The 19,534-nt window shown below is 38.6% G+C and overlaps 1 protein-coding gene across 1 annotated transcript in view; it reads left to right on the plus strand.

Annotated features, from left to right (window-relative positions):
* Window positions 1-7,421, plus strand: part of sra (RRM_RCAN_like domain containing protein Sra) — a 147,538-nt gene extending 140,117 nt beyond the window's left edge. Inside the window, exon 5 of the mRNA XM_067142604.2 lies at window positions 1,907-7,421. Within this exon, the coding sequence (XP_066998705.1) occupies window positions 1,907-2,040 (134 nt within the window). The 3' untranslated portion in view covers window positions 2,041-7,421. The remainder of the gene's footprint in view (window positions 1-1,906) is intronic.
* Window positions 7,422-19,534: the final 12,113 nt, after the last annotated feature.

Below are 19,534 nucleotides of genomic sequence, written 5' to 3' on the forward strand. Positions count from 1 at the left end.
ATCCAACGCAACAGAACGACTGCCTCGCTCTCACACAGAGAAAGCAGAAGTCCACAGCTCCCAGCATTCCAAGCGCTCACTGCGCATGGCCGCACGGCCCTCAATTAAAATCGAGCGAATCAGATAAATCCAGCAAATACGTAACAATAGGAGGCATAGTTTTCAATTAAATGAGCATGGTAAATTCCACAACTAGGCAACAGTTCCAAACAAAACGATAGATAATGTCTCGATTCACAAGTAGACATGCCAGATAAATAAATAATTACTCGTAGATGTTTTCATGTAATTCCATTATGCCAAATAAATATTAGTTCCCATACTCACGTCACAGAAACAGAGGGAGGTTGAGTCATTTGTAGAAATTTTTTATTTATTTATTTATTTATTTATTTATTTATTTATTTTTTATTTTTTTGCTAGTTACTTTACATCGCACTGACACAGATAGGTCTTATGGCAACGATGGGATAGGAAAGGCCTAGGAGTTGGAAGGAAGCGGCCGTGGCCTTAATTTGCCTGGTGTGAAAATGGGAAACCACGGAAAACCATCTTCAGGGCTGCCGACATTGGGATTCGAGCCCACTATCTCCCGGATGCAAGCTCACAGCCGTGTACCCCTGACCGCACGGCCAACTCGCCCAGTGTAGAAATTTTCAGAGCTCAGTTGAGTTTGGTATAACATCCACTTGTGTGATGTTGCTCCTTTTTTTTTTTTTTTTTTTTAATATTCCACCTATTACTTTCCAATTCCAATAGCATAAGGTTTATTTCACCTTTACACTCAGTACCCTCAGTACTTGTACATCTCCTGAGAATAGGTGCTAATGACTTTGATGTTAATGCCCCGTAAACTAAATCCTCATCAATGCCATCTGCTGCAACTTTTGTCCAACGTCCTTGATTAGGAGAAGAAAATGTTGATTGGTGTTTCAGTGTTGTAGAGGCATTTACATGTGGGCCATCAGCACCTGGAGAGGGCAGGTCCCCCTTGATGAAGAGGATGTCAGGGTACTGAAAGTTAATACCATGATAGCCTTCAGAAACTCTAATACTGTCCATCTCAAGATATAGCAAAGGCAGGGTACCTGTTTTCTGGAAAAACAGGGAAAACACAGAGGAAAAAATATATATGGAAAACACAGGGAAATTACTTGTCACGTCAAAATTAAGCTTTCGATCTAAGACTGAACCCTTACAGAATGATCGAGCAAGACTGATATGTAGACGCGATGTGACTCATACGCAGCAAGTAGTACTTTGAGAGAGAGAAGTAGAGACATAGAGTGGGTGCACGTGGTAGTGAAGGAGAGTGAATAGAAAAGGTAGCCCATATGTTTCTGTTACGAGTGTGTTTAGAAATTGACATGTTCACTCATGCCAATTTCAAGAATAAGGTCCCTAATGAACATGAACATTTGAAGAGCGATTGACTTATGGCATGCTGTGAGTAATGTAATTCATTTTCGTTGGTTGTTATTGTTTCTTGTAGTGGCTGTTTACGTTGGGATTACTGATAAACCACTTCACAGATTGGCATTTTATGATAAGGTGTAACTTGTTTGACTTATACATTTATTTCAAGTTTTTTTATGACATTGTAAGTGTTCGTGCAAAATATGTTTCAAGATGATGATTCCAGTGTATGATAAACGTACTCGAATGTCACTCTTATGTATCATGTCCCACTAAATTGAATGCAGGGAAAACAAGAATATCCCAGGGAAAATGCAGAGAAAACAGATTTAGGTTACTAATGGGCACCCTGAAAAGTTGACTTAAGGAAGCATAGTCAAATGAAAGTAATGCCAGACTCAGTCACATCCTACATGTTGTGTGAGAAATAAAATGTTGGTTCAAGTGATTTTTGGTATATATTTGCTAGTTAACTCCTTGTTAATTTCAGGGGAGACCCATGAGCTCCACCCACCATCTGGCAGTCAGCCGGGTATCGTCGTGCACGTTTGTGAGGAATCGACTGGCCCTCCGCAGCCCAAGGCTCGTATAGTACAGACTCGATGTCCACCTGAACACAACTGAGGACTGCCAGCCTAACTTTTTCTGTGTAGTTATGTGCTGCCTGCTCAAAATACCTTCTTGTCCCCTAATAGTGAGTTGTTAGCTCCAAGGCTGGGTTAAAAACCTCATGATCAGATCAGAAACATGCTAACACATATCATGAATAATGTTAGTCTGTGATTGGTAAGAGGTAGACAGATGTGGAGTAGTGGCTTGCAGACTTACAGGTACCTGAAATGAAGTGCTACAACTTACCAGTTTTGAATTTTTATCTTATATTCAGTATTGTGTGAAGCTCTTATTCACCTTCCTTAGACTCATAAAGTTGCTAAAAGTTATAACTATCTGTGTTTATACCAAAGTAACTGCTTTGCAGACTAACCATACCAAGTGTAGTTTGTTAATTTAATTTGGTCTTCCCGAGTTATTCATCACTCAGCAAAGGATAGTCACTGATGCAGCAATCATGAGGTATCAACATTGACCCAGCCTCTTAGAGAGTCCCTGTTATGAATCACTTTGGTATGATTGAAAATATCATAAGGCATTGCATGCCTAGTACTTAACATTTGTATTACACTATGATAGAATGTATGAATAAAAGAGTAGGAACATAGTAGTTAGTTTAAACTTCATATTATCTTGTGTTCAGCAATGGGAGATTTTGTACGTGGGTAAAAAATCTGATTTACCTCATTTTGTTATTGTTTTATCAATCCTTCACTATAATAACTAGAGCCCTAGTCACTTGACTTCCAAAAGGGCAATGTCACGAGGAATGTATAGCATGTCTGTGATAGTCTTTGACATGAAGTGAATAAAATAAACTAAAGGCTCTTTCACACATCCCTGATCCTCTTTGATGTGATAGATTGTGTTTTTAACTGAGTGAATGACTGATTTGTATTGAGAGTAGAGGTTTTAGAAATCAGACTAGACAAACCCCACTACCCATTGCTAAGATGCTGCTCTCCATTTCTTATTGATACCTTGAAACTTGTTTTGAATAGAGACAAGGCTGGTATTTTAGTGCACTGTTCATCACCCTATTAAAAGCTGCTAGTATCTTTGTAACAGTAATAAAGTTCAGTTGTATACTTATGTTCATTTATAGATGAATTACTTCAATAGAAGAAATGTAAAGCTACATTAAATGTAATTTTATGCCATAAAATTTTTGTAATCCTCCACAGCTTCTTCAAGTACTTTGTGTAATAAAACTTCATTGTAAAGCATACAAGCCTAACTGTTAAACCAGAAGATTCTTTGTAGGTGAGAAGGATGTTTGTGTCTGACTCACCATTGAAATTTAACGACATGTTTTTTGAAATGCTATTGCATACGAGCCTAAAGATATCCCACTTCCACATGATCTTTTCACTCATACCAAAGACTTTTTATCTGGGTGAACACAAATATGTAAAAATAATTTTACAATATTTGTTTTCACTTTTTGTATCGGAAACAGATATGTTGGGAGAATTTAAATGACAGCCATTCTCTTCATGCTCTGTAAGGAAAATCACAAGGAATTTAAGTATAGTGCCCTTTTAGCACAAGGGTGTAACAGTTGTGATCTTAATCGTGTTTAAATGGAAGTTTTCTCTCCCCATCCTACTATTGTGATAATTTCGGTGGTATTTAGCCATCTATTTAATTTACCCCGATACCTGTCCTGCTTCGTGTGATCCAGTGCAACAGTGCTTGCTTAACAGATTTGTGAGTTAAGTGCTTAGTTGTAACACTCCCTTCTAGTGCACGAACTTGCCATTCTTAATGTTCCAAAACCTGAGACAAAGACTTGGACTTGTGCAGGGTTCTCAGTGCTGTCTTGTTTGATAATTGTGTATCTTACTATGTGTCTGTAATTTGCTTTGCCTTCTTTCATCATCCAGGTTAGGAGGGAACATAGGTATTCAGTGATATTTAAATCCAAAATAAAATTTGTAATTATGTTGTCACATAGATCGCAGGTATTATTGTACATCATTTACAGATAATTTTTGATACATTTTTTTAAGTTTCAAGCTTCTTTCAAACATTACCTATAATGAGATTAGACCAAGTTAAATCAGAATGTTAAAGATGTAGAGCAGTTTTGTTCGAAGTTGAGTTTAAGTGGCTTTATAATTTTAAAAAATTACAAGCTTTTGGAGCTTTCAATAAACACCCCCTTAATATTTAAAGGCATCCCAATTATATGTGATGTGCATGGCTATGAACATTTTCATTCTTAAAATCTAGAAAATGTTTCCTATCCAGAAGAAATTCAATGGTTCATTTTGGATAAGTCTTCCATTAGGGTTTATTTCTAATGGTGGTTATTTATTATTATTATTATTATTATTATTATTATTATTATTATTATTATTATTATTATTTTGCGAGAAGGATATTGTTGACCTAATTCACTATGTTTCTAACAAAAAAGAAAAACATGTTTTGTAGTTATTGTAATAATATGTAGCATGAAGAATATTTCTGGATTTACTACTTCAAAAAATGATGTTATAAACGAAACAACTGAATATGTTTAATGCTCTCACTTATACCCCTAATAAAAATACTGGGAATATTTTTTTCTGACATTCCCTTAATCTGTGTCTTGTCATTCATAATTGTTTTCAACTGTTTAATCTTCCGCATGTTATTGTTTTAAATCCAAATAAAGGTCACTTTAGTCATGGTAGAGTGCAATTCAGTGTAATGCAATTCTGTATTCATAAGTGTTATCCAATACATTTTTCTGCAGTGAATTGTATGTTCCATCCAGCAGGCCTGAATGCACACTTTCAAGAGGTGGGAAATGTATGGAAGATAATGTACACATCTTCATGTCACAGATTTTTTTTCTTTTAGATGAAAATAGTGAAGAGAGTGATACAAATTTTCAGACAGTCCATGAAACCTTAGTTTTGTGGGTAGCAAAATTAATTGATTTACAGACTCATCACAACACTTTATTTTAATTTTTACTTTAAACAAGTTAGCTCTAGAAGCAGTTGTTTACCCCTTCATACTCCAGTTACGAAGATAATCCCAAAAATAAGGTCTCATTTTTTTTTATAAATACATAGACCTGTTCATTTCTACAATGGTTTACATCATTTTACAGCTTGAACATTTAGCTATTTTTCTACGTAATCACCATTTCAGTTGATGCATTTTTGTAGACGCTGTGACAGTTTTTGCATGCGCATGTCGTACCAGCTCGCCGCCATGCTGTTCAGGAAGTTGTGAGCGACGCTTTGGGAAACCTCAGGAACCAAAGTGCAGAGATCACCCAGGGTAATCCGCCGATCTTCACACAGGATTTGCTCAACCTTCACGACTGTCTCGACGGAAATTGACGGTCTCCCTTTCCTTTCTCCGTTCGTCGTGAATTTCAGTCTGACCAGCTGCAAACACTTTACACCACTTACGAACGTTTTTGACATCCATGCACAACTCACCATACACTTCTGTCAATTGGCGATGGATTTCAATCGGTTCAGTACCTTTTCCGTTCAAAAACCTAATAACTGCGCGCACTTCGCAATTTTGCAGTAACATCCAACGGGAGCTCCATTCTCAACGGCTGCCAGGCCAAGCCTGAGTGCCTCAGCGCAGCATGCGCATGTTTATATGCGAGCACGGGAAACACTCTGCACAATATTGTGACCAGCAGCCACACGAACAGAGTTCTTTATTTATAAAAAATAGGAGACCTTATTTTTGGGATTACCTTCATATTATTTACAATTTCTTACATATCATTGTGTACTGACCTTACTTTTTGCTAAAATGTTATTGTAAAGCATGTAATAAAATCTTTCAAAATATCAGGATAACTGTTGCCTTCATTGTCCATTTCTTCAGAAAGACACACACCTTGTCAACCTTGAATTCATTCCACAAATCATTGCTCCTTGCCTGTTGTTGTCAAGTCAAAGCATTGGACCTTCACAGCTTCATTTCCATTGGATGAAGTGTCTTTTCACGTTTTGATGTTGTAGGTCTGTTGCCGTAAGACCTATCTGTGTGCAATGTAAAGCTACTTACAAATTTTGTTGAGCTGTAGCCAGTCAAATATATCGTAAACATTCGTCGTATTCCTTTCTGCTTTTGTAGGATCTGCATTTGTGCATTATTTTCTCCACTTCAGATGATGAATTGCCACTCATGGGTTGATTTTTGCAAGGTGCATGTCTTCCCCTCACAGTGCTCAGTCAATGTGTTTGTGATCATCCTCAAGGCCAGTGATCTTTCTAATTCAGTCGAAGGACAGTCTTTGCGCCTGAGATATCACTGCAGTAAAGTACACGCCCATACAGTTGTATGCACAATTCTTGTGTGATTCAGGCAACCTTGAATTCATTCCACACATCATTGCTCCTTGCCTGCTGTTGTCAAATCAAGGCATTAGACCTTCACAGCTTCATTTGCATTGGATGAAGTGTCTGTTCATGTTTTGATGTTGTAGGCCAGCATCCAGTTCCATATAGGGCCACTGGTGTGTCCTCTGTGCTGTAGGCAATAAGTTCATTGCTTATTACATTACATTCCAGAAACAAACATTATTCATGCAAAACTTTGTGTTTGTTCAAGGGTACATGTCCTTGTACAGCTAGAGTCTGTAAATAGTCAGATTTCTTTTGAATAAACAAGTACTCTTCTCCCCCAGTCATGGATGACCACCGACTGGGGAGAGAGTATTCGTTTATTGTAAACGTAACTATTACATGGAGTTAGTTTTTGTTATACCACTGCAATGCAAGAACCACATATTCGGTGTGGTTTTTGTGTTTCATACCTTAGCCAAGTTTTTCCAGTACATAATCGCTCTTGTCTGATCCAGAAGCATGATGTTTTGTTTGCATATCCATACAACTTCAACTTGTAAAGTTTGTCATCAAAGTTATTTATTCATATAAGTTTCATCCATAAAATATTCATTTATGCACTGTTTCAAAATAGGCAGCAAATGGCCTGCTGGGGGAACAATCTGCATTAAGGAAATAGCATTATAATAGTTTTTACATAATTTAATATTCTCCTCCTCTATAGCTCTTACTTGGCACTACATGCTCTGTGGTCTTGCACACTTCACATGTCTTTGTAATATTATTGTGGAGAAAAGAAATTGTTGTTAAAACTACTGTTGTAAGAAAGTTTTATTTTTTAAGGTGATGTGCAGATATTTTTTGAGTAGGCTATGAAATGCTGTGAAGTGTTTAGATTTTTACCTCGTATTTTATTTAAATATATTGAATTCGTATTATTCTTGAAATTGTAGGTCAGTTTCATTCTCTACTATTTTGAGAGAGTTTATTCTTTTATGTTTTCAGTATTCTGAAGAATGTATAAACATACAATGTATATATTATTTTGTTAATATACTGGTATTATTTCAGTTTTTATAACTTAGATTTTTTTCTGTTGAAGTTTATTGAAACCTTCCTGAGTATGACATTTGTTGCTGTTGCATTATAAATACAATGTTCAGGAAAAAGAATAATTTAATTTCAGTTCTACTGTTACCTTTTCCCTAATTTCCTGTCTAATGGCTTTGACTTCCATTATTGTGGTTATACAGATTATTGAGATTTTATTCTGTAAATAGTCAGATTTCCTTTGAATGAATAAGTACTCTTCTCCCCCAGTCATGGATGACTACTGACTGGGGAGAGAGTATTCGTTTATTGTAATCATAACTATTAACAGAGTTAGTTCTTGTTAGTGCTACAAAATACCAAAGATATTCCAAATAGTGAAATGTTACAAAAATGTTTAAGTAGGTAATTTTAGACTTATCTTAAAAGCTGGACAACCTTAGCCTTCTGTGGTATTTTCCAGACTTCAACAAAGTTACAAGTCCAGGATACCTCCTCGTGCATATTTTTCTATATGAATGAATGAAGACAATGAACAGAATCCCCTTCTTCCCTCTTCACCCCCACTCCAGTCACGGATGACCACCGACTGGGAGAAAGAGCATCCGCCCATCACAATCACATGCAACTAGTTTTGTTAGTATTGGAAAATACCAAATATATTCCAATTAACAAACTGTCACAAAACATGATTAAAGTATTAATTTACTGATACAGTACCTATTCCATGAATGTTGGACCCCCTTAGCCTTCTGAGGTATTTCCTGGACTTGAACTAAGTTGTCTAGTCCAGGATAGCTCTTCATTAACTACATGTAATTTTCTCTGTTTTCACCTTCTTTAGAATTTTTTACCCATTTTCATCTGATGTCACATAATTTTGCTGTTCTTCGTTTTGGTTATTTTCGGTTTTAACTATCTCTTTCCCATCTGTATATTTCTCTCTGATTTTTCTTGTTTCTTTTCAGTCTTTTACCACTTCCATATGTGCATGGATTGCATAAAATACTTTTCATTAATTTTTTTCTTAAAGCTTTAGTTTTGTATACTCCCATCAACAACCAAATGTCCGACTCGTTGGCTGGATGGTCAGCGTACTGGCCTTCGGTTCAGGGGTCCCGGGTTCGATTCCCGGCCGGGTCGGGGATTTTAACCTTCACTGGTTAATTCCAGTGGGCCGGGGGCTGGGTTTTTGTGCTGTCCCCAACATCCCTGCAACTCACACACCACACACAACACTATCCTCCACCACAATAACATGCAGTTACCTACACATGGCAGGTGCTGCCCACCCTCATCGGAGGGTTTGCCTTACAAGGGCTGCACTCGGCTAGAAATAGCCACACAAAATTATTATAACAACCAAATTATTCCTCTTATTTCCCATTTTGTTAACATTTGCATCCTTATTGTCATATTTTTACTTATTTTTGCAAAATTCTATTAGTGTTCTCTTGCTGTTACATTGTCATTATTTGTCTTTCTATCTTTCACTCTTCAGACTACTTTCTTACACAATCTTCTGTCATCCCTTGATAAATTTATTTTCCAGTAGCACCCCAGTCCCTTGTCTTGTAGTAGCTTCTTTACCCTATCCATCCAGTTACCCTCATTTTGGTGTTTCATTTGATGCTGATATGCTGTGCCAAGAATTTCATCTCCTCCTGTTTGTAATCTCAATCAATACTTAACTGCTTGTTTTACAATATCTACTAGTTTGTTTTGCAAAAATGAAATAACTTAAATTACCGGTATAATAGGCAGCCCATTGGATGCTCATTAAGAACCCTTGCATAGTTTGCGAAAAAAATTGTGATGCGAGGAAAATATTAATAACAAGAACAATGGTAATACTGAGAAAAGCATAAAAATAAAACACAGCATGTTATTGACCTAGCCAAGGGGAGGAGCGTAACATGGTGGAAGTAGGTCAACGGACTACAGCCGTTTGGACCCACGCCAATGGTTTTTCAAAAACCTTGCAGTGAATGCTGGAGAAGAGATGGACAACAAACTAAGGTAAGTTCCAGACTACAAGTTCCTAAGTATTTAAATAGGAATAAATATAAGTATTTCTAAATATATGGGTGTGATTTGACAGAATCTGATGATATTCTTTCAAGTACGAAATATGCCATTCTGTTTTAATTAAGTTGTTTCTGTTTGTGGGTTACTGTAGTCACGTCCTAGTTCGTGAACCATGGGCAACGGCTGAGTGGCCTAGTAAGTGGTCCTGAGAGTCGGGATACCAGTTGCTATGGAATGGGAGTGGGCATCTCGGACATATTCTGAGTCGTGGCCCTCCTTGTGCTCAGGCGGCTAGGACTATACAATTCACCGGTGGTCCATAACAAGTTAGAGGAGAGATCCTCACTTGGACTATGTGCAAGTAGGGCAGCATCCTGCTTCATGAATTTACCGAGCTCAGAACACTTTAAGCAAGCCTCGGACCTATGGGAGTAATGGAGTCCCGCTCCCATTTGACAGGCGAGGGACTCCTTGGAAACAACTTGGCGAACGAAATGGAATTCGATGGGGAGCTATCAATATTAATGGGGCTTATGGACGAAAGAAGGTAGAACTGGCTGAGTCAGCAAAGAGGATGCATCTGGATGTGCTAGGAGTAAGTGATATTCGGGTAAGGGGAGATAAGGAGGAAGAGATAGGAGATTATAAATTGTACTTGACGGGTGTTAGAAAGGGAAGGACAGAGTCTGGGGTAGGGCTCTTTATCAGGAATACCATTTCACGCAACATAGTTTCGGTTAGGCACGTAAATGAGCGAATGATGGGGGTAGATTTGTCAGTGGGAGGAATTAGGACAAGAATTGTGTCTGTGTATTCACCATGTGAGGGTGCAGATGAGGATGAAGTTGACAAGTTTTATGAAGCATTGAGTGACATTGTGGTCAGGGTTAACAGCAAGGATAGAATAGTGCTAATGGGCGATTTCAAAGCGAGAGTTGGAAATAGAACTGAAGGATACGAAAGGGTGATTGGTAAATGTGGGGAAGATATGGAAGCTAATGGGAATGGGAAGCGTTTGCTGGTCTTCTGTGCTAGTATGGGTTTAGCTGTTACGAATACATTCTTCAAGCATAAGGCTATTCACCGCTACACATGGGAGGCTAGGGGTACCAGGTCCATAATAGACTATATCTTAACAGACTTCAAATTCAGGAAATCTGTTAGGAATGTACGAGTTTTTCGCGGTTTTTTCGATGATACAGACCACTATCTGATCTGTAGTGAACTAAGTATCTCTAGGCCTAGGGTAGAGAAAGTGAAATCTGTCTGCAAACAAATAAGGGTAGAAAAGCTCCAGGATGAGGAAATTAGACAGAAGTACATGGATATGATTAGCGAGAAGTTTCGAACAGTAGACAGTAAGCAGGTTCAGGATATAGAAAGTGAATGGATGGCATACAGGGATGCTGTAGTAGAAACAGCAAGGGAATGCCTAGGAACAACTGTGTGTAAAGATGGGAAAAGGCGAACATCTTGGTGGAATGATGAAGTGAGAGCAGCCTGTAAACGTAAAAAGAAGGCTTATCAGAAATGGCTCCAAACAAGGGCCGAGGCAGACAGAGATTCGTACGTAGATGAAAGAAACAGAGCGAAACAAATAGTGGTTGAATCCAAAAAGAAGTCATGGGAAGATTTTGGTAATAACCTGGAAAGGCTAGGTCAAGCAGCAGGGAAACCTTTCTGGACAGTAATAAATAATCTTATGAAGGGAGGGAAAAAGGAAATGAACAGTGTTTTGAGTAATTCAGGTGAAGTCATAATAGATCCCAGGGAATCACTGGAGAGGTGGAGGGAATATTTTGAACATCTTCTCAATGTAAAAGGAAATCATCATGGTGGTGTTGCAAACAGCCAAGCTCATGAGGAGGAGGAAATTGATGTTGGTGAAATTATGCTTGAGGAAGTGGAAAGGATAGTAAATAAACTCCACTGTCATAAGGCAGCAGGAATAGATGAAATTAGACCTGAAATGGTGAAGTATAGTGGGAAGGCAGGGATGAAATGGCTTCATAGAGTAGTAAAACTAGTGTGGAGTGTTGGTAAGATACCTTCAGATTGGGCAAAAGCAGTAATTGCACCTATCTATAAGCAAGGGAACAGGAAGGATTGCAACAACTTTCGAGGTATCTCATTGATTAGTGTACCAGGCAAAGTATTAGCTGGCATCTTGGGAGGGTGCGTTCAGTCATTGAGAGGAAGTTGGATGAAAACCAGTGTGGTTTCAGACCACAGAGAGGCTGTCAGGATCAGATTTTCAGTATGCGCCAGGTAATTGAAAAATGCTACGAGAGGAATAGGCAGTTGTGTTTGTTTCATAGATCTAGAGAAAGCATATGACAGGGTACCAAGGGAAAAGATTTTCGCCATACTGGGGGACTATGGAATTAAAGGTAGATTGTTAAAAGCAATCAAAGGCATTTATGTTGACAATTGGGCTTCAGTGAGAATTGATGGTAGAATGAGTTCTTGGTTCAGCATATTTACAGGGGTCAGATAAGGCTGTAATCTTTCACCTTTGTTGTTCGTAGTTTACATGGATCATCTGCTGAAAGGTATAAAATGGCTGGGAGGGATTCATTTAGGTGGAAATGTAGAAATCAGTCTGGCCTATGCTGACGACTTGGTCTTAATGGCAGATTGTGCCGAAAGCCTGCAGTGTAATATCCTGGAACTTGAAAATAGGTGCAATGAGTATGGTATGAAAATTAGCCTCTCGAAGACTAAATTGATGTCAGTAGGTAAGAAATTCAACAGAATTGAATGTTATATTGGTGATACAAAGTTAGAACAGGTCGATAATTTCAAGTATTCAGGTTGTGTGTTCTCCCAGGATGATAATATAGTAAGTGAGATATAAACAAGGTGTTGTAAAGCTAATGCAGTGAGCTCGCAGTTGCGATCAACAGTATTCTGTAAGAAGGAAGTCAGCTCCCAGACGAAACTATCTTTACATTGGTCTGTTTTCAGACCAACTTTGCTTTACGGGAGCAAAAGCTGGGTGGACTCAGGATATCTTATTCATAAGTTAGAAGTAATAGACATGAAAGTAGCAAGAATGATTGCTGGTACAGACAGGTGGGAACAATGGCTGAAGGGTACTCAGAATGAGGAGATAAAGGCTAATTTAGGAATGAACTCTATGGATGAAGCTGTACGCATAAACCGGCTTCGGTGGTGGAGTCATGTGAGGCGAATGGAGGAGGATAGGTTACCTAGGAGAATAATGGACTCTGCTATGGAGGGTAAGAGAAGTAGAGGCAGACCAAGACGTCGATGGTTAGACTCGGTTTCTAATGATTTAAAGATAAGAGGTATAGAACTAAATGAGGCCACAACACTAGTTGTAAATTGAGGATTGTTGCGACATTTAGTAAATTCACAGAGGCTTGCAGACTGAACGCTGAAAGGCATAACAGTCTATAATGATTATGTACGTATGTATGTCATTTACCATTTTTTTACATTTTATTTGAATTTCCTGACACTTTCTATCTCTAATCCATTCTTGCCTTACTTTCTTGTTTAACAACTTCATTCGCTTTTTATTCCACCAAGGTGCCTTCTTTTCCTTAACTCTCGCATAAGTTCTGCCACAAATTTTCTCTGCACAGCTTACAAATAATTTTTAAATTTGGTCCATTCTTCTTCTACATTTTGTATTTCTGATATAGGGAAGTGCTGATTTAATTCCTCCTGAAATGTCTCCCGAGTTCTTTTATTTTCTTATGTCTTATTACTTTTACTCTCACAATTTGACCTATTTTCAATTTTTCTACCACTACGTGGTCTCCATCAAATGCCTCAGCTGGTAGTGCTGTTACATCCATTAACTGTTTACAGTTTATTTTCTCAACCAAAAAATAATCAGTAACTGTTTTTGTCCTTCTTTCACCCCAGCCATATCTAGTGATATTTCTACCATTCTTCTTTCTAAACCAAGTGTTACCCACAATCATTCCATTTCTCTCGCAAAAAATCAACTTATGTCCCTCGCTGTTTCTTTCACCATATCCAAATTGATAAATGACTTCTTCTTTACCAATTCTGTCATTTCCAACATGCACATTGAGCTCTCTCAAGACCATCATTTCCACATCGGAGATTACTTCGAGTGTTTCAAAGAATTCCTCTGTATTTTCCTCACTGTTTCCAGTTTGGGGTGCATAAACTTGGATGAAGTCTTTCACTCTTTCTTCCGTCCTCAGTCGTACTCTGTTTATTCTATCACTAACACATTCTACCCAATCCACATTTACATCCAGGATTTTGTTAACAATCACTCCTACTCCATTCTTTGCCTTACCTCCTCCACTTCAGTATAGGTTGTACCCTCTACTCATCCTCTTCACTCCCTTTCCCCTCCACTTGACTTCACTCAGTCCCATCATTGCAACATTCTCTTTCTCCATAAAATCAGTCAACTCCTCTGATTTTCCTATCAGGGTCACAACATTTATTATTCTCACCTTCATAATATTAACCGTTGGTTGCCAACTTTTCACAGCTCCCCCAGCACAAGAACTGTGCATCACTTTTAACAGGGTATGCCTTAATCATTTCCAAGGCTAATAATTACCACCACTCATTTTAGGCCATTGTTACGATGTGGTCGCCACTCCAAAGGCAATTATTCAGTTTGCCCCTAACATGGGAAACAAACGCTGCTGACAAATAGTGTATTCATACTATTCCCCAAGTACTGGGCTGTCTCTTCTGCAATCTCCGCCATTCCAAAGTCCATTTTCTCTGTTGTAGATTCCATTGAGGGTTTTGCTCATAAACCTGAGCTGGGGCCCTTACTATATATTTTACACCGGGTCAATGTGCTCTGGGACTCGCAAAGGCATGTGTGCCACTCCCTGGGCAGAGCTGCCTCTGAAGAGAATCCCTACCTGCTACCTGCAACAATCCATACATGGTGACGAAAGTTTACATGGTATTTCTCCATGATATATTTGGATTCCAGAATGTAAATTGCCTGTTCCTTGGAGTGCACATCGTGTGGCTGTTCGCCTGATTCTAGCCTTACTGTTGGATCCAATATTACAGAACGATCTCCCTGTTTATCGATGGCTAGAATATCTACTCTCCTTGTGCTACCATTTTCAGTTAAGCAGTTTACTTCTCACATACCTCCCATCCATTATCACAAAATGCTTTTGCAATAAGGCCGCAAGGGTGATGGCAAGTATTTATAAGCAAGGAGCCAAATTGACAGTAGTCAAGAACATGTCCCGAAGTTTCAGTCTCACTGTAGGCACATCTGCAGTGGTTGTTCTCCTGGCTTCTCTCATGCAAACTTCTTACTGGAGCTATGTCTGCCATCATTTTGATGCTTTCACTCCATTCTGATGTTGAAAGGCCTATCTTTTTTGCAAACGATTTAGGTATTTCCTTGAGGGTGCTGTGCAAAGAGGGCAATTACTTTACCTTTTCTAGGTAGGGAACTCCATTTTTTGAACTCCTCGTTTCTCAACCTTTCGTGATAGTTTTGCTGTTTGTTGCTTTTCCTGCATCAAAGTTCAAATTACGGAAGCAGTCAGCTTTTCCTTTCTTAGTATTTCTCCCACAGAGTGCATGTGCATTGTTAGATTTTTCCAGAATGTTTACCACATTAAGATGTAGAATAAATGCTTCCTGCTGGGCCTCAACTAACATTAAACCTTTGTGTTTTGTAGATGAATAAATCATGGCATCCAGAACATCAATAAAAAGTGAAAGAATCTCTTTGAGTGCGCTTTTAACAACTGGTCCACATCCTTAAGGAATACTTTTGGCAACTGATCAAGCGGGGCATTCTGTAATGGATACACAAGTATTGACCGTGTTTGATTATTTAGTATACTTAATTTTTTATCTGTGTTCAGAAGTGGACTGGCTATTAATTTCTCCACCAGTTTATCTTTTAGGTTATTAATAACTTTACTATGATTTATGGTGATTGTCTTAGAAAAATCTACTCCCAAATACTTAATTACCAATGCTTTTGATCGTTATTTTGCCCTGATATATGGAGATTTATTTCTTTAAGATTTCCTTTATCGATTATAATATCGGAACACTTGGATTCATTGACTTCCAACCCAATATTTTCAAACAGTTTAATAGCCTTTATTCCCGGTTCCTCAACAGATTCTTGGTCTTTTGCTATCAGCGCAGTATCATCTGCTTAGCACATAATGGAGAGATTGTCAGTTTCAGGTACAAGCGTACATACAAAGGCCTCCGTAACTGATATTTCACATAGTTCATCAATTACAAAATGATACACACGTTAAAAATTATTGGAGAAAGTGGTGCACCCTGAAGAAGGCCCCTCTGAAGACTAATATGTTTTGTTACACACTTAATCATCTGTGTTTTAGTGCTGTTTCCAGACTGTAAATTTATAATTAATTTTGGTGATAAAGTGGATGCTTCCATGATTATGACTGATATCGTATGCCTTTGCAGTATTAGTGTGTGCTCCAGGAAGTTTGGTAAAAAACCTCTTCGATTTGGATTAAAGGAGGTGACATCTTTATCTAATACCTTTTCAATGGTTTCTTCTTAGGATTGAACATATCATTATTGGTCTCCAATAATTTATATCTATATCATTTGTATCTCCACCCTTATGAATTAAAACTGTTTGAGCAACTCATGTCTCTGTCAACGTTACACTGTAGTTAGTATTTTAGCCATTATACTGGCTACTCATGCACATTTAACGACCCTCATAAGAACCTTGTCAGGATCAGGCGCTGTACCTACTGCCATTTTCGTCATAGCATTCATTACTTCTTCAGAGCTCACTGTCATATCTTCATAAGTAGAGAGATTTGAATGTGGTGCTGGATAATTTTCTCTAACAGCAGTGTTGTGGTTTTAGAGAATTTCTTACTGAATGCCTGATGAAGAAGGTTAGGATCAATTGTACAGGCATACTTGTTATCCTTCAATATCATCTGACTAACTTTCTGCTTCTGATTATAAAAGAGATACTGTGCTTTTTCGGCGGCCCCGGGTTCGATTGCCGGCTGGGCCAGGGGTTTTTAATTGTAAACGATTAATATCCCTGGCCTGGGGACTGGGTGTTTGTGGCGTCCTTAACATTACTTTCCTCACATTCAACACTCTACACTTCCACAATTATAATTACACGCAGGTTCATATCATTTGGTGCAAGTAGTGGCAAAAGATCTCCAGAGGCCGATACCACGAACAAATTTAAAAAAAAACATATTCCCAAAACCACAAAGATGCTGAAAACTCAAAATGTAGTTCCATCAGTGTAGTAGCGTCATTTTTTGTGAATGTACAAGACCAAGACGACAAGATTTTTGCTAGCGAAGGTATGTTTGCCTATCATGCTGTGCAACATGGGCAAAACTTCCATTCCAGTGACTGTGCACCCCTGTGGGTGGGGGCAGTAGAATAACATCCCCGGTATTCCCTGCCTGTAAGATGGACTCTGAATTTTGGAGTGTGGGTTCGCGACCACAGGGCCTTTAGCGGAGTCCTGACATTGCTTCCACTTACTTTTGCCATGCTTCTCACTTTCATCTATCCTATCTGACCTCCCTTTGTCAACTCTTGTTCTTTTACGACCCCAACGGTATTAGGTTTCCGAGGCCTAGAGATCCTTTCATTTTCATGTCTTTCATGGCCCTTGTACTCCTCTGGCGGAAACCTTCCTTTTTTGAAGTGTCGGATCCCTTCCACTTTTTCCCTCTGATTAGCGTTATATAGAGGATGGTTGCCTAGTTGTACTTCCTCTTAAAACAATAATCACACAACCACCAGTGACTGTGAATCTAAAAGAAAATGTATGAACCAAAGTATTCTGTGGTGCATATTAAGAGCAAAGCATTTGTGTGAAACGTGTAAGTGCCATTGTCTCTGGAGGAGTTGGGAATGATTTAAAATCTTGCTCGTGTTTCTTTGAGTACTGACCATACAACAAAAAAATCTGAAAAGCTGTTTCCTGTCTTAGTAAGATTTTCTCTACCCGGTAGTAGCATCAGCACTAAAATAAATGAATTTGCTTCACTGCCAAGCAAAACCTCTGAACTTCAGCATTCACTGTTAGAAAAGGTAATAAAAACGTATAGTTTGCAGGACAATGTCCCAACAATATGAACATGAACTTTGGCAGTGTTGACAAACTTAGAAAAAATAAAGTGTGGAAAAAGGCTTCACTCTAAGTTGGATAAAGAACTAATTGGCAATGGTTGCGATGCACATGTTGTGCACAATTGTTTGCAAACAGCTGTTGATTGTCTCCTATGATATTGAAAGTTTTGCAGTGAAAGTGTACTTTTTTCATATTTACTCTGTTCTTGTAAGGGAACTGAAATCAGTTTGTGATTTTGCTGGCATGGAATATGCTAAACTTATGGAACAAGGAAACACCAGCTTTTTGTCATTGGTAACCTGCTCTGAAATGCCTCTTGCTACTTTTTGCTGGACTGTGGTCCTACTTTCTTTTGTAGGGAAAACCTTTCATTGATTTGGAGAAACAATTTAGTGGCCCCCAGTTTGTGCTGTACCTGCTGTTTGTGATTGATCAAATTCAATTATTTCAAGAAACAATACAAATTATAGAGAAAAATGACATATCAGCAACAAAAGTTTCATCTCAAGTTTTGACATTAAAGGAGAAGTTAAAAAGGAAGATATATGAACGTCCAACCCTTGTTCTATTTCTCTATGGGTCCTCGTATGAAGTGAGATGAGTCTTCGTAGCAAGTTTTCATGACTGGATGCCCTTCCTGACATCAACCTCGTCAGAGGAATTAATGAGATGAAATTAATGACGTAATATATGATAGTGGGAAGGGAGAGCGTGAAACCCGATGCCAGCACATAGCCTACTCCTGTTAAATAGCAGCAAGGTGCCTCCATCTGATGGACAAATCACCATCAACAGCGTCATATGCCCTCATTCCATATGAACACTGCAGAGAGGTTTGGAATTGAATCCAGGCTGTTGGTACATAATCTAGTGATTAGAAATTGTATACCACCACCTTTCCCACCCTGTTGGCCAACATTCTGATGGTAACATTTTTTTTTACCAATGGGACTTGAACCGGCTAAGCACGGTATGAGCTTATTGACTTGGGCCTTAATAGTCGTGGCCACCAAGTGGGTTAGAAGTTGAAAGGAAGATAAGAACAACAATTTGTCATAACACAGGTTCAAAACCTCTTGAATTCTTTGGAATATTCTGTAATATTAAAAGAAACTAATATTTTGATGTGGTTGATACTTCCTGTAACACCAGCTTGGAATACCTTAACAATGGGAAACTAGCTCTGGTGAGCTGATAAATTTCAGTGGGTTCTTCTACAGGTTATACATAGGTGGTCTGAAATTCAAACTAGCATTTCCACTTTTCCTAATAAATTAGTTCAGAAGATGAAGCAAGACTATTTAACGAGTTCAAATATCCTGCCTCCCTCACCTATGGAATGGTGACACACTTCCCAGTGCCCATGCTCGTACCAATGCAACATGGCTAAAGTGGAGGCAGGTCACTGGAGTCATCTGCGGCTAGAGAATACTTGCCTATCTGAAGGCAATCAATCAATACTGATCTGCATTTAGGGCAGTCGCCCAGGTGGCAGATTCCCTATCTATTGTTTTCCTAGCCTTTTCTTAAATGATTTCAAAGAAATTGAAAATTTATTGAACATCTCCCTTGGTAAGTTATTCCAATCCCTAACTCAACTTCCTATAAATGAATATTTGCCCCAATTTGTCCTCTTGAATTCCAACTTACCGAGCTCGATAGCTGCAGTCGCTTAAGTGCGGCCAGTATTCAGGAGATGGTAGGTTCGAACCCCACTGTCGGCAGCCCTGAAGATGGTTTTCCGTGGTTTCCCATTTTCACACCAGGCAAATGCTGGGGCTGTACCTTAATTAAGGCCATGGCCGCTTCCTTCCCAGTCCTAGCCCTTTCCTGTTCCATCGGCGCTATAAGACATATTTGTGTTAGTGTAACGTAAAGCCAATAGCAAAAAAACAAAAACAAAAAAACCTTTATCTTCATATTGTGATCTTTCCTACTTTTAAAGATGCCACTCAAACTTATTCGTCTACTAATGTCATTCCACGCCATCTCTCCGCTG

The sequence above is a fragment of the Anabrus simplex genome, chromosome 3 (assembly GCF_040414725.1).
Source record: "Anabrus simplex isolate iqAnaSimp1 chromosome 3, ASM4041472v1, whole genome shotgun sequence".
In the NCBI taxonomy this organism is placed as follows: Eukaryota; Metazoa; Arthropoda; class Insecta; order Orthoptera; family Tettigoniidae; genus Anabrus; species Anabrus simplex.